Here is a 12,242-nt window from a genome sequence, read left to right on the forward strand (position 1 = left end):
CAGACTGAGGTCTTTGAGGGTAGCTCATCTCAGCGGCTCGAAAGGAGGACCACCTAGAATCCGAAGGACCAAATTCAGGCTCCAAGAGGGGCAACAAGGTGTGCACCAGTGGCTTCACGTGCTTTACTCCCTTTAGAAACCAGACTATATCAGGATGTGATTAAAGAAGAGCTCCATCCAGGTGATGGACGAGGGAACCAAGGGCTGCCACCTGAACCCTCAGAGAATTGTATGCCAACCCCTTCTCCAGGCCTTGCTGTAAGAAGGATAGTATCTGGACTACTGAAGCGCAACGTGGAGATACACCTGTGGATTCACACCAGGCCTCAGACTTTCCACACCCGCACATAGGAGGTAGAAGTCTTCCTAGCCTTCAGCAGGGTCAAAACAACATCCTCCGGGTAACCCCATCTCCTCAACCTGCGCCTCTCAAAAGCCAGGCCACAATACAGAAGCGATCTGCCTGGTCGAAAAATACAGGACCCTGACGCACAAGGTTGGGAAGATGTCTCAGGCGGAGAGGTCCGTGCACCGCGAGGTTGACTAGGTCTGCAAACCACGGTCTAGTCGTGCCATTCCGGCACCACTAGAAATACAGAACTTTGGTGAAACTCTATTCTTCAAAGCACCTTTCCCACCAGGGGCCATCGCGGGAACACGTAAAGTAGGAGGATTTGCGGCCATGGAGGACTAGGGCATCCACTCCTTCCGCGCTGTGCTGCCTTCTGCGACTGAAGAAGCGCGGAGCCTTCGCGTTCTTTTGAGTGGTCATCAGATCCAGATAAGGAGTCCCCACCAGGCGAATAGGAGAGCCACTGTTTTCTCGGAGAGTTCCCATTCTTCAGGATCTATGTGTTGACGGCTTAAGAAATCCGCTTGGACATTGTCCACTCCTGCTATGTGGGACGCCGCCAGGCGGGAGAGGTGGAGTTCCGCCCATGCCATTAACTTGTCCCATCTCCTGAGAGACATGGCAGCTCTTTGTTCCTCCTGGGCGGTTGATGTATGCTACCGTAGTTGAGATGTCTGAGTATCCTTACGGCTTGGCGATGGAACTAGGGGGAAGAAACGCTTCAAAGCAAGATGAACCGCTCTGGTTTCAAGACGAATGGCATTCCACATCGCTTGCACTGACGTCCATCATCCCTGTGCCAACTGCATTTGGCACACAGCTCCCCATCCGGAGAGGCTGGCATCCGTGGTGATGATCACCCACTGTGGGATCTCCAAGTCCACTCCCTGCAGCAAGTGATCCAGACTGAGCCACCAGCTCAGGCTGTCCTTGGCAACTTCCAGCAGCGGAAGGAGCGCTTGGAACTCCTGGAACTCCGACTTCTAGCGGGAGAGTAACGCTCTCTGCAAAGGACACATATGCACAAAGGCCCAAGGAACCAAATCTATAGTTGAAGCCATCGAGCCCAGGACCTGGAGATAGTCCCCTGTTGTGGGGAGTGAGAGGCAATAGAAGCGCTGTACCTGAGAGATAAGTGACCGAGCATGGTCCTGACGCAGGAAGACTTTGCCCAAATTGGTATCGAACTTTGCCCCTAAGAAGTCGAGGGTCTGAGAGGGAGTAAGGCCGCTCTTGTCAAAATTGACAACCCATCCGAGAGAGTGGACAAGCTGCAAGACTGTTAACCACCCGATGGCAAAGGTCCAGGGACTTTGCTTGAATGAGCCAGTCGTCCAGGTAGGGGTGGACTAGAATCCCCTCCCTCCGTAGGACTGCTGCCACCACCGCGACCTTGGTGAAGGTGCAGGGAGCGGTCGCTATGCCGAAGAGTAGGGCCTGAAATTGAAAATGTTGACAGAGGATTTTGAAGCGAAGAAAGCATCCATGTTCCTTGAGGATGGGGATGTGGAGATAAGCCTCCGTTAAGTCCAAGGAGGCTAGGAATTCTCCATGGTGTACCGCTATAGATGGCTCCTCCCGGGGGCTCCGGGAGGATGGCTCCTAAGTCCATGAGCTGGTCGAGCGTCTGATGTTTCTTCACTGGGCTGCAGGGAGAGAAAAGAAACCTATCCCTTAGGGGTGGAACAAATTCTAAGAGACGTCCCCCTATCCTGGGGGGGGGGGGGAAGAGTAGGCCAGCAATTCTTCATGGGATAGGAGGCGATGTCCTTTCGTGGATTACAAACTGGTTAAAAGACAGGAAACAGAGTAGGATTAAATGGTCAATATTCTCAGTGGAAAAGGGTAAACAGTGGAGTACCTCAGGGATCTGTATTGGGACTGGTGCTTTTCAATATATATATATATAAATATAAATGATCTGGAAAGGAATACGACGAGTAGGTTATCAAATTTGCGAATAGAATGTTAAGAATAGAATGTTAGCAAATAGAATGTTAGGAATTATTAGGAAGGGAATGGTTAATAGAGCGGAAAATGTCATAATGCCTCTGTATCGCTCCATGGTGAGACCGCATCTTGAATACTGTGTACAATTCTGGTCGCCGCATCTCAAAAAAGATATAGTTGCGATGGAGAAGGTACAGAGAAGGGCAACCAAAATGATAAAGGGGATGGAACAGCTCTCCTATGAGGAAAGGCTGAAGAGGTTAGGGCTGTTCAGCTTGGAGAAGAGACGGCTGAGGGGGGATATGATAGAGGTCTTGAAGATCATGAGAGGTCTTGAACGAGTAGATGTGACTCGGTTATTTACACTTTCGAATAATAGAAGGACTAGGGGGCATTCCATGAAGTTAGCAAGTAACACATTTAAGACTAATCGGAAAAAATTCTCACACTCAATGAACAATAAAGCTCTGGAATTTGTTGCCAGAGGATGTGGTTAGTGCAGTTGGTGTAGCTGGTGCAGCTGGGTTCAAAAAAGGTTTGGATAAGTTCTTGGAGGAGAAGTCCATTAATGGCTATTAATCAATTATACTTAGGGAATAGCCACTGCTATTAATTGCATCAGTAGCATGGGTTCTTCTTAGTGTTTGGGTAATTGCCAGGTTCTTGTGGCCTGGTTTTTGGCCTCTGTTGGAAACAGGACGCTGGGCTTGATGGACCCTTGGTCTGTCCCAGCATGGCAATTTCTTATGTTCATTGGGAAGACTTGGAAGAGGCCCCGAGGGAGGCTCTCTCGAGCTGGTCTTCGACCGCAAAAGGAATGAGACCAGGACTGCGACCGTAAGGAGGTCTTTGAGAGGCCGGTCTTGACAAACGCCGCTGACCCCGGAATCGGCATCTAGTAGAATTGAAGGTCCTGGAGGGTCAGAGGACGATCATCCGGCAGCTTATGCACCTTGTTCTCACCCAAGGATTTGATGAGTTGTTCAAGATCCTCACCTAACAGTAATTTGCCTTTGAAGGGGAGAGATCCCAGCTGAGTCTTAGACGAAGAATCAGCCGACCAATTACGGAGCCAGAGGAGACGCCTGGCAGAGACTGCTGATACCATTGATCTGGCCAGGACGCAGAGTAAGTCATAAAGCGCATCCGCTTCATAAGCTATTACCGCCTCTAGGCATTCCGCCAGTTGCGCTTTCTCTTGTGGCAGGTCTTGAGGACTGAGCAGCTGTTGGACTCATCTGAGACCTGCACACTGCATTAAAGAGCTGCACACTGTGGCTCTTACCCCCAAGGCTGATACCTCGTAGACTTCGAGCTTCCGATCCTGGAGGTCAGCTCCACCTGTGACTGGGATGGTAGTCCTTTTTGTGACCGCCGTTACTGATGCGCCTACCTTGGGGACTTTGAGGAGTTCTAGGAATTCCTCCGGGAGAGGATAGAGCTTGTCCATAGCCCTTCCTACTCTCAGACTAGACCCTGGCGAATCCCATTCTCTGGATAGCAATTGAAGGAGCATAAGATGAAAAACGTTTTCGCTGGTGGACGCATTCCGGCAAGGACGGGGTCCCCTTTCGTGACCCCCGTACTGGTGCCAGGTGGATCCTGTGGAGCTTCAATATCCAACTCTGCTAGGCATGGGGAGGGAGGGGGGGGGGGTTGAGAGGATAAAGTTCATCCCTCTGAAACAGGCGTAAGACCCTAGGGTCATCCCCTTCCATGTGCATGTGAGAAGTCAGATCTTGGTCCTGGTCCAGCCCCCAGAGCACCCTGGGGAGAAGGATCTGGATGGGGGACCACCCTGACTCGGGAGGATCCCTGAGGAACTGTAGCAGACTGCAAAGGATCTGTCAAGCTAACCCCCCTTAGGAGGAGGGGGCCTGAAGATGCATCCTGGCGCTGTTCCAAACTGGCCAAATAAGCATTGTCCAAAAGAAGCACAAAATCTGCTGAAAAAAGGCTGGGGGGTGGAGGTCCCAGTGGTTGCCCCCTGGCCCGGAGGGTTAACCGGAGTTAAAACCGGTGGGGAAGGAGAAGAACCGCCGTCTGAATCCTCATTTGGCTGCCTAGGAGTGCCCAGCTCTGAAAACAAAATGGCTGCCGTTCCCGTGCTAGACGGGATCAGGGCTGGCCCCCCAGTGGGCAGTCGTGTCTCGGCGTGCAAAGCCAAATATCCAGCTGGCCTCGAGGGACCCTCCCCGCCGGTGAGGCACCTCGAATAAATGCCTTCGCGGGAAAGCCGCGACCCAGGCTCTCCACAGGCTGCACATTGCGCTGAGCGCGGCATGGGGGGGGGGGGGGGGGGGAGGAGGGAAAGTCTGGTAATAAATGAGAAACACCCCCGGAGCGAGTAAGAGAACCTCCGCTCAGAAAACGTCTTGGCTTTTTATAAAAAGCAGAGGAATGTCACCTCTCTGCTAGCGCTGCCCTGAGGAAGCCAGCGTCTCAGGGCAGCATGCCGTCGTGAGAGGGGAGAGGTTGGACCACCAACATTCACCCCTAGATGTCAGAGAAGCCCGAGAAGGAAAAAGTACAAAAACTTACCAAATCTACTCTGAAAAATGCAGGTAATACTGTTACCAGTTCTGCCTGCAAGTTTGGACGTGACTGAGAAGCCAGAAACTTTTTTTTTTTTTTTTTTTTTAAACTTGATCCATCAAAACAGTGAAAGAATTTAAGAAGGAATGAGAGAGAGAAATCTAAACTTCTATCCTCCTGTAGCTGAAATGGAGAACCGGCATGTTCTGCAACCTTCATCTGCTGACGTCAGAGAAATACTGAAGGGACGCAGAGGGCGCTCCAGGCTATAAAAGAGCACCCTTCAAGCTTTTCTCTGACTCCATCTGCTGGAAGGGAAAGACAACCCACTGTCTGGACTGATCTGGGTACGTACAGGGAAATGTGAATATATCCACTTTGACCATCAGGACACCAAAAAAATGGGAGTACTCTTCCATAGAGTCCCCTGCTCCAAACACTACTGTGAATAATTACAGTAGTCAATGTCAGATATCCAGTATCTGAAATTACCAGGGCAAAGCCCTGACCAATGGTGACTGCAGCCCCCCCCCAGCTTTTTTCTTTTTCAATCAAGCTAGGCCTGCTGTAAAATACCAAAGAAAAACAAAACTTCTGGGAAGAAATCCCAAACAGACTAAGAGCAAGAGCCTGGCATACCTTCAGCACAGGTTTTCCCCACACCACAGAACACCATGAAGGGCCCCCCCTCCTCCAAGAACCCAAGGCCTCAGATTGGGAGGAGAAATGGGCAACGGCATAATCTATAGGATACATAGAAAATGGCAGTCATTCACATCAAAATGGCTGCCCTGTTGAACTTGGGCTGCTGGACTTACAGACCTTTGCAGGTCCCTTCCAAGAATCATTGCGGTTTATGCAAACAGGCCAGCAGGAGATAGCATGGAAGCAGAAGCACTGGCTCACAAAAACTCCAAACACTGTCAGAAACTGTGTAGAAATACTAGAGGTCTAAAGACAAGACGACTGGATGGCTGGAAGGCACAATCCTACACTAGCTTAAATATACCCTCTCCCCAGGTGCACTGGAGACTTATCTTCCCTCTAGTTGCTTGCTTCAGCAGAAGCAGCTGATCGCCTCACCTTTCCCCACTTTTTACAGCTCATATAAACCAGAGGAGAAAGAAGGGTGGGGGGAAGAACAGGAAGAAAAAACAGAAGCTCCTCCTAAGCCGAAAACAAGCTTTCACCCTCTAAGCTCTACCAAATCCCCTCTGGGGCTGGAGATATTCACATGGTTCGCTTAAATTGAGAAGCACCATAATTCTGGTCTGCACTTTGTCAAAAAAGCAGAAAAGGCTGAGAAATCCAGAACTTCCCAAAAATCCTCCATCCAGGCCAGGGAAAGGTTGTCTGCAGCAGACAATTATGTCCTGCCATCTGCCAGAAACAAAGAATTCAAGCTTTTTGCTGGAGCTGCACCATGATAACTACCAGTGATATCATAGAAACAGGTGTGTTCTGTTCCATCTGCTAGTAGGGGGAGATAACTTACATATCTAGACTGGAGCAACAGGACAAAAATCACAAATCTGTTTAAAATAAGATATTCCTGGTGGAAAACTAACAGGTATAAGTCAGTACATTTATTTTAACAATTCTTCTAAATATTGCATATAAAAATATTTAAAAAAATATCTAGTGCTACATTTCATTCTCTCCAGCTATTATGCATTTAAGAGATTTATGACAAATTTACCTTCAATAGTCTACTGTTCCACAGAGGCTGAGCAGGAAGGGAGAAAAGTTTTTCCACGCCACCGGTTTCTTTCCACATCATTAGTTTCTTAGTAGGAGGTGCAAGATCCAGAGTAGTGACAATATCAGAATAGTCACTCAGTTGAGCTCGGATTGTCTTGCTATCTAGTTCTTTGACACTGTCTACGATCAACTTTCTCTTTCTTTTAGCTTTGGTTTCTTTCACTGCAGAAGGGAAAAAAGTAAATTAATATCCAACTTTTATTCTCATCTTTTATATGCAAAATTTTTTAGATGCCAACAAAATTTCTCTTTAGTCTATTTACAGTAGTTACGACTGACAGGTACTGTGCTCAGAGTGAAACAGAAAAAAAGAAAGTGACATTTATGACCATAATAAGTAGCTCCAGTCCTGGAGTGCCACAAATCTGGTCTGGTTTCAGGATATCCACAATTAATATGCCCAAGACATTTGCATGCACTGCCTCTATCCCATGCAAATGTATCCCAAGCAAATTCATTGGGATACCCTGAAAACCAGACCTGTTTGTGGCACTCCAGGATCAGAGTTGCCTATAAGAAAATTGGTTCTTACCTGCTAATTTCATTACTGGAATACCACAGATCAGTCCAGACAAGTGGGTTTTGCATACCTACCAGCAGATAGAGGCAAAGAATAAAAACTTTTCCGGCACTGCTACATAGCTGAGTGCCACCTGCAGTCCCTCAGTATTGACCTGTACCCAAACTAAGATGTCCACTCCCCAAACCCAAATGATTTTGATCTGTCTCCATCTACTGGTCAGCGTAACTGGGGCGAGCAGAGAATCAGCCTCATAGACTTCAACAAGGGCAACAAAAATGTCCAACTCTGTTTAACATATGCACAATCTTTGCAAATACTGCATCGCTGGATCCAGAAGAGAGTAAGGTCTTTCGAAAACAAGGGGGACGGGCTTCTGGACTGATCTGTGATATTCCAGGAACAAAAATTAGCAGGTAAGAATTAATTTTCCTTTCCTGTTTATACCACAGATCAGTCCAGACAAGTGGGATATTCCCAATCCCCTCTTCACCGGGCAGGAACCCGAAAGACCTGCACACAAAATACTTTCCCCAAAAGGTAGCTTCCTCTGGTGCCCAAACATCCAGGCAGTAATGCTTTGTAAGTGTGCAGATAATCCATGTCACTGCCCAACAAATCTTCTGTGGAGATACCCGCTGACACTCCGCCTAGGAGGCTGCCTGTGCCCTAGTAGAATGCGCCCACAACTCTTCTAGAATCGACTGACCCTTACAGAGATAAGGTTTCAAAAAAAAAAATAAAAAAAAAAAAAAAATTGCTTCCATCAACTATTGAGCAATTCTGCTCTTAGAAGCTTTACATCCTCTCTTTGCTCCACTGAACAGATGATCCGACCACCGAAAATCAGTGGCGACATTAAGATATTGCAACAGAGACAGACGAACATCCAGTAAGTGAAGCTCTTTCACATGTGGTGTATCCAACGCCAAGTGCAGAAATGCTGGCACCTCCACTATCTGGTTGAGATGAAACTAGAACATGACTTTTGGCAAAAAGGAAGTAAATGTACGCAACGATACTCCATCATCCAAAATCTGCAGAAAGGAATCTCTACACAAGGTTTGAAGCTCCAAAATCTGCCCAGCCGAACAAGTTACCACCAAGAAAATGGTCTTCAGGATGAGATCCTTCAAAGACCCCCTTCTCAGTGGTTCAAAAGCAAATCCATAGAGCACCCAAAGGACCAGAAAGATTCCACGATGGACATCCTATGGAACAGCAGGCTCAAGTTGAGAGACACCACCTTCTTCAAGCCATCCTGCAGAAATTCCAGGATCATGGGGATTCTGACCGTGCACAGAAGGATCTCGCGGTCCTCACATCAGGCTTCGAATAGTCTCCTTATTCGAATGTAAGCTAGAGATGTGGAGAACTTGCGTGCTCTGAGCAAGGTGTCAATCACTGCCTTAGAGTATCCGCTCTTCTTCAGGCGAGTCCTCTCAATGGCCAGATCGTAAGAGAGAATTGAGTTGGGTCTTCGTGGAGGATCGGTCCTTGCTGGAAAAGGTCCCTGTGTGGAGGTAGGCTCAAAGGGTTCCCCGCAAGAAGTCTTTGCATGTCCTTCTTGGCCAGTCCAGAGCCCCTGTGGTGTTCTATCTTGCGGATGATCCCGCCCAGTAGTGGCCATGGGGGAAGGACATACAGCAGGACTTCCTGTGGCCAGGTCTGGACTAGGGCGTCGATTCCCCGGGATTGCGGTTCTAGTCTGCGGCTGAAGAAATTGGGAACTTAGGCGTTGGACCGGGTTGCCAGGAGATCGATGGCTGAGGTTCCCCAGCGGTTTACTATCAACTGGAAGGCTGTGGTCGACAGTGTCCATTCCCCTGGGTCTAGGCTCTCTGCTGAGGTAGTCCGCAGTGATGTTGTCTTTTCCCACGATGTGGGCGGCTGAGATCCCTTGCAGGTTTGCTTCCACCCACGCCATTAGGGGATCTATTTCCAGGGACACCTGGTTCCTCCCTGGCGGTTAATGTAGGCAACTGTTGAGGCACTGTCCAACATGACTGACAGATTCGCCCCGGAGTCTTGACTGAATTGCAGGCAGGCAAGTCTGACAGCTTGAGCTTCCAGTCGATTTATGTTCCATCCCGACACTTCCTTGTCCCATTGCCCCTGGGCAGCCAATTCCTGGCAGTGGGCTCCCCACCCTTGCAGGCTCACATCCGTGATGAGCAAGACAAAGGTCGGTGGGGACAGTCTTACTCCCTTGCTCAGATGGTCTTCCTGTAGCCACCACTGGAGCTGGGTCCGAACCTCTGCCGGTAGCTGGAGGCGAATGGAGTAGTTCTGGGACATCGGGTTCCATCGTGACAGTAGGGAACATAGTGGGCACATGTGGGCCCTTGCCATGGGACGACTTCTAGGATTAATGTCATGAGACCGAGAACTTGGAGGTAGTTCCATACCTTGGAGCAATCATAGTTCAACGGTTTTCGCAATTGGTCCATCAGTTTCCTTCTCCTTGTAGGGGGAAGAACAACCCTCTCTTGTTTGGTGTTGAACCGGACTCCCAGGTACTCTAGCGACTGGGAGGGCTGCAGGCAGCTCTTGGCTGTATTGTCAACCCACCCAAGGTTCTGCAATAGATTCTTGACTCTGGTGGTCGCCTGGTAACTTTCCTCTAGAGATTTTGCCCTGATCAGCCAATCGCCCATATACGGATGTATGAGGATTCCTTCTTTCCTCAGCGTCGCCGCCACTACCACCATGATTTTTGTGAACGTCTGAGGAGCAGTAGCTAGTCCGAAGGGTAGCACCCGGAACTGGTAATGATGGTCCAGTATCACAAAGTGTAGGAAGCGCTGATGGTCGTGGTGGTCCGGGATGTGAAGACAGGCTTCGGATAGCTCCAGTGGAGTCAGGAATTCTCCAGGTTGTACTGCCCTTATTACTGAGCGTAGGGTTTCCATGCAGAGGTACGGTACCCTCAGGTAGCGACTGTCTTGAGGTCCACGATGGGAACGTTCCCTCCTTCTTGGGGACAATAAAATAGATGGAATAGTGACCAGTATTTTGTTGGTGCTTGGGCACCGAGGTTATCACATTTAGGCTGAGTAGTTTTGTCAGTGTGGTTTCCACTGCCGTCATCTTGGAGAGGGAGTGGCACGGTGATCTCACAAACTTGTCTGAAGGGATGCTGTGGAAGTCCAGATAGTTTCCTCTCGAATGATGGTTAGGACCCACTTGTCAGATGTTATCTCGACCCATCTTTGGTAGAAGAGGGTAAGTCTGCCTCCTATGACTGGGTCTGTTGATTCTCATTGTGGGGTGCGGCCGGGGCCTGTACCTGAGCCGGCTCCCCTCTTGTTGTGTCTGTTCCGAAAGGACTGGACTCTGCCTGTGGGGCGAGGTGCTTGGTATGTGTTTTTGTACGGTCTAAAACGCTGGGCTCCTCTGCCCTTGGTTCTTCGGGGAGAGGCACGCTGGTTTCTTTTGATTCTGTCCTCCGGTAACAGAGGTAGTGGGGATTCACCCTATTTGTTGGCTAACTTCTCCAGTTCGCTTCTGAACAGGAGGGATCCTTTAAAAGGCATTCTCTTGAGTTTCGTCTTGGAGGTCGTGTCGGCTGACCAATTTCGGAGCCATAGTTGCCTTCTGGCTGCCACTATGGATGAGACGCCCCTGGCTGAGGTGCGTACCAGGTCAGAGGTCGCATCTATGATGAAAGATATCACCGGTTCTAATGTTTCGGCGGAAGTAGTTGCGTCCCTGGAGAGGAGCAAGCAGGCGCGTGTCACAACGGTGCAGCAGGAAGCAATCTGCAGGGTCATTGCTGCAACATCAAATGACTGTTTTAAGGATGGATTCCTGACATCTGTCCTGGGCATCCTTGAGTGCAGCTCCTCCTTCGCCTGGGATGGTAGTGTGCTCCGAGATTGACGCCATGATCTGTGCTACTTTTGAGAACCCTAGAAACCCTATACCCTAGGGGGTATAGGGCTTCTAGGGCCCATCCTCCTTTGAAGCTGGCCTCCGGGGCATTCTATTCCAGGTCAATCAGTTGTTGCACGGCCTGCAGCATTGGGAAATAGCATGAGGCCTGACTGAGACCGACCAAAACTGGGTTCGTCTTAGGCTCCGCTGTGGTACTTGTGCCAGGAATGGCCAGTGTCTTCAGGCTCAGGGACACAAGATCTGGTAACTCATCTTTGGAGAAGAATTGCATCAGAGTTTGTTATGGTTCCATCCCTGGAGGGATTTCCCCTTCCTCTAGTGAGTCAGGCTCCCCCCCCCCCCCAAGGTGTCTGTGTCCCCCACTAGGGGGAGGCTTTTGCCCAGCTGGGGCACGTCTCGGGAGGTCCGAGAGAGGCTTGGAAGGTCTTGCGCTTCTGGTGGAGACTGTGGCTGTGTTGCAGGCGGTACCAACTGCGCCTGGACAAAGGTTTGCAGCCCTTTGAAGAATTCCACCCAGGAAAAGGTCCCTGGGTCCAGATTGAATTCAGTGGCGTTCTCAGAGGTGCCCATCTGAGGAGGGGCCAAGTCGAAGATAGAGATCCGTGGTACTATCACCGGTGGAGCCGGATTCCTCTACTGGCTGAGGGGGGGGCCTTGCTTCGGTTCTCCCTGAGTCTCTTCACACTGCAGAGATAGGGTAGAGGCCACTTCGGGTTGTGAAGCTCTCAGGTGGTAGGCTGGACAGAGGGCTTGTCCTCCGCTTTCTTGGGCGGCGGTGCCATGATTTGTGCGAGTTGGTGCGCATGCCGGGAGTGCGCCGACAATGCGTGTGCAGGCCACTATTTGTGCGCTTAGCTGGGATGAGCCGCTGTGCGCACGGCTCAGTTGAGCGGACAATACGGCGATCAAGGGGGGGAAATGGCGCCAACCACGTGGGCAAGATGGCGACACCCCCCCGGAGGGTTTCCACGTGTGAGAACCCTTGCACAGGATTGGGGTCTAGCCTGGGCGGGGCTGCTCAACCCGATTTAACAGACACCGGAGGACGATCTGTGCAGCTAACCGAGCCTCGGAGACTAAAAGTTTTCTACCATATCTTGTCACGGCGCTCTCCGGTCTCGTGCCGGGTGATCTCCAGCTGCTGGGGGGGGGGGGGGGGGGGGGGGGGGGGGGGGAGGAGGGAAAAATACCTTCACCACCATGCTCGGTATCACACCTGCTGCCTCT

At 50.2% G+C, this 12,242-nt stretch overlaps 1 protein-coding gene across 3 annotated transcripts in view; it reads right to left on the minus strand.

Moving 5' to 3' along the window:
• Nucleotides 1-12,242, minus strand: part of RAD21 (RAD21 cohesin complex component) — a 231,413-nt gene that overhangs the window by 140,318 nt on the left and 78,853 nt on the right. For all 3 annotated transcript variants that reach the window (XM_029591924.1, XM_029591925.1, XM_029591923.1), the window contains one exon: nucleotides 6,537-6,760. In XM_029591924.1, the coding sequence (XP_029447784.1) occupies nucleotides 6,537-6,760 (224 nt within the window). The remainder of the gene's footprint in view (nucleotides 1-6,536; nucleotides 6,761-12,242) is intronic.

Source organism: Rhinatrema bivittatum, chromosome 2, assembly GCF_901001135.1.
Source record: "Rhinatrema bivittatum chromosome 2, aRhiBiv1.1, whole genome shotgun sequence".
In the NCBI taxonomy this organism is placed as follows: Eukaryota; Metazoa; Chordata; class Amphibia; order Gymnophiona; family Rhinatrematidae; genus Rhinatrema; species Rhinatrema bivittatum.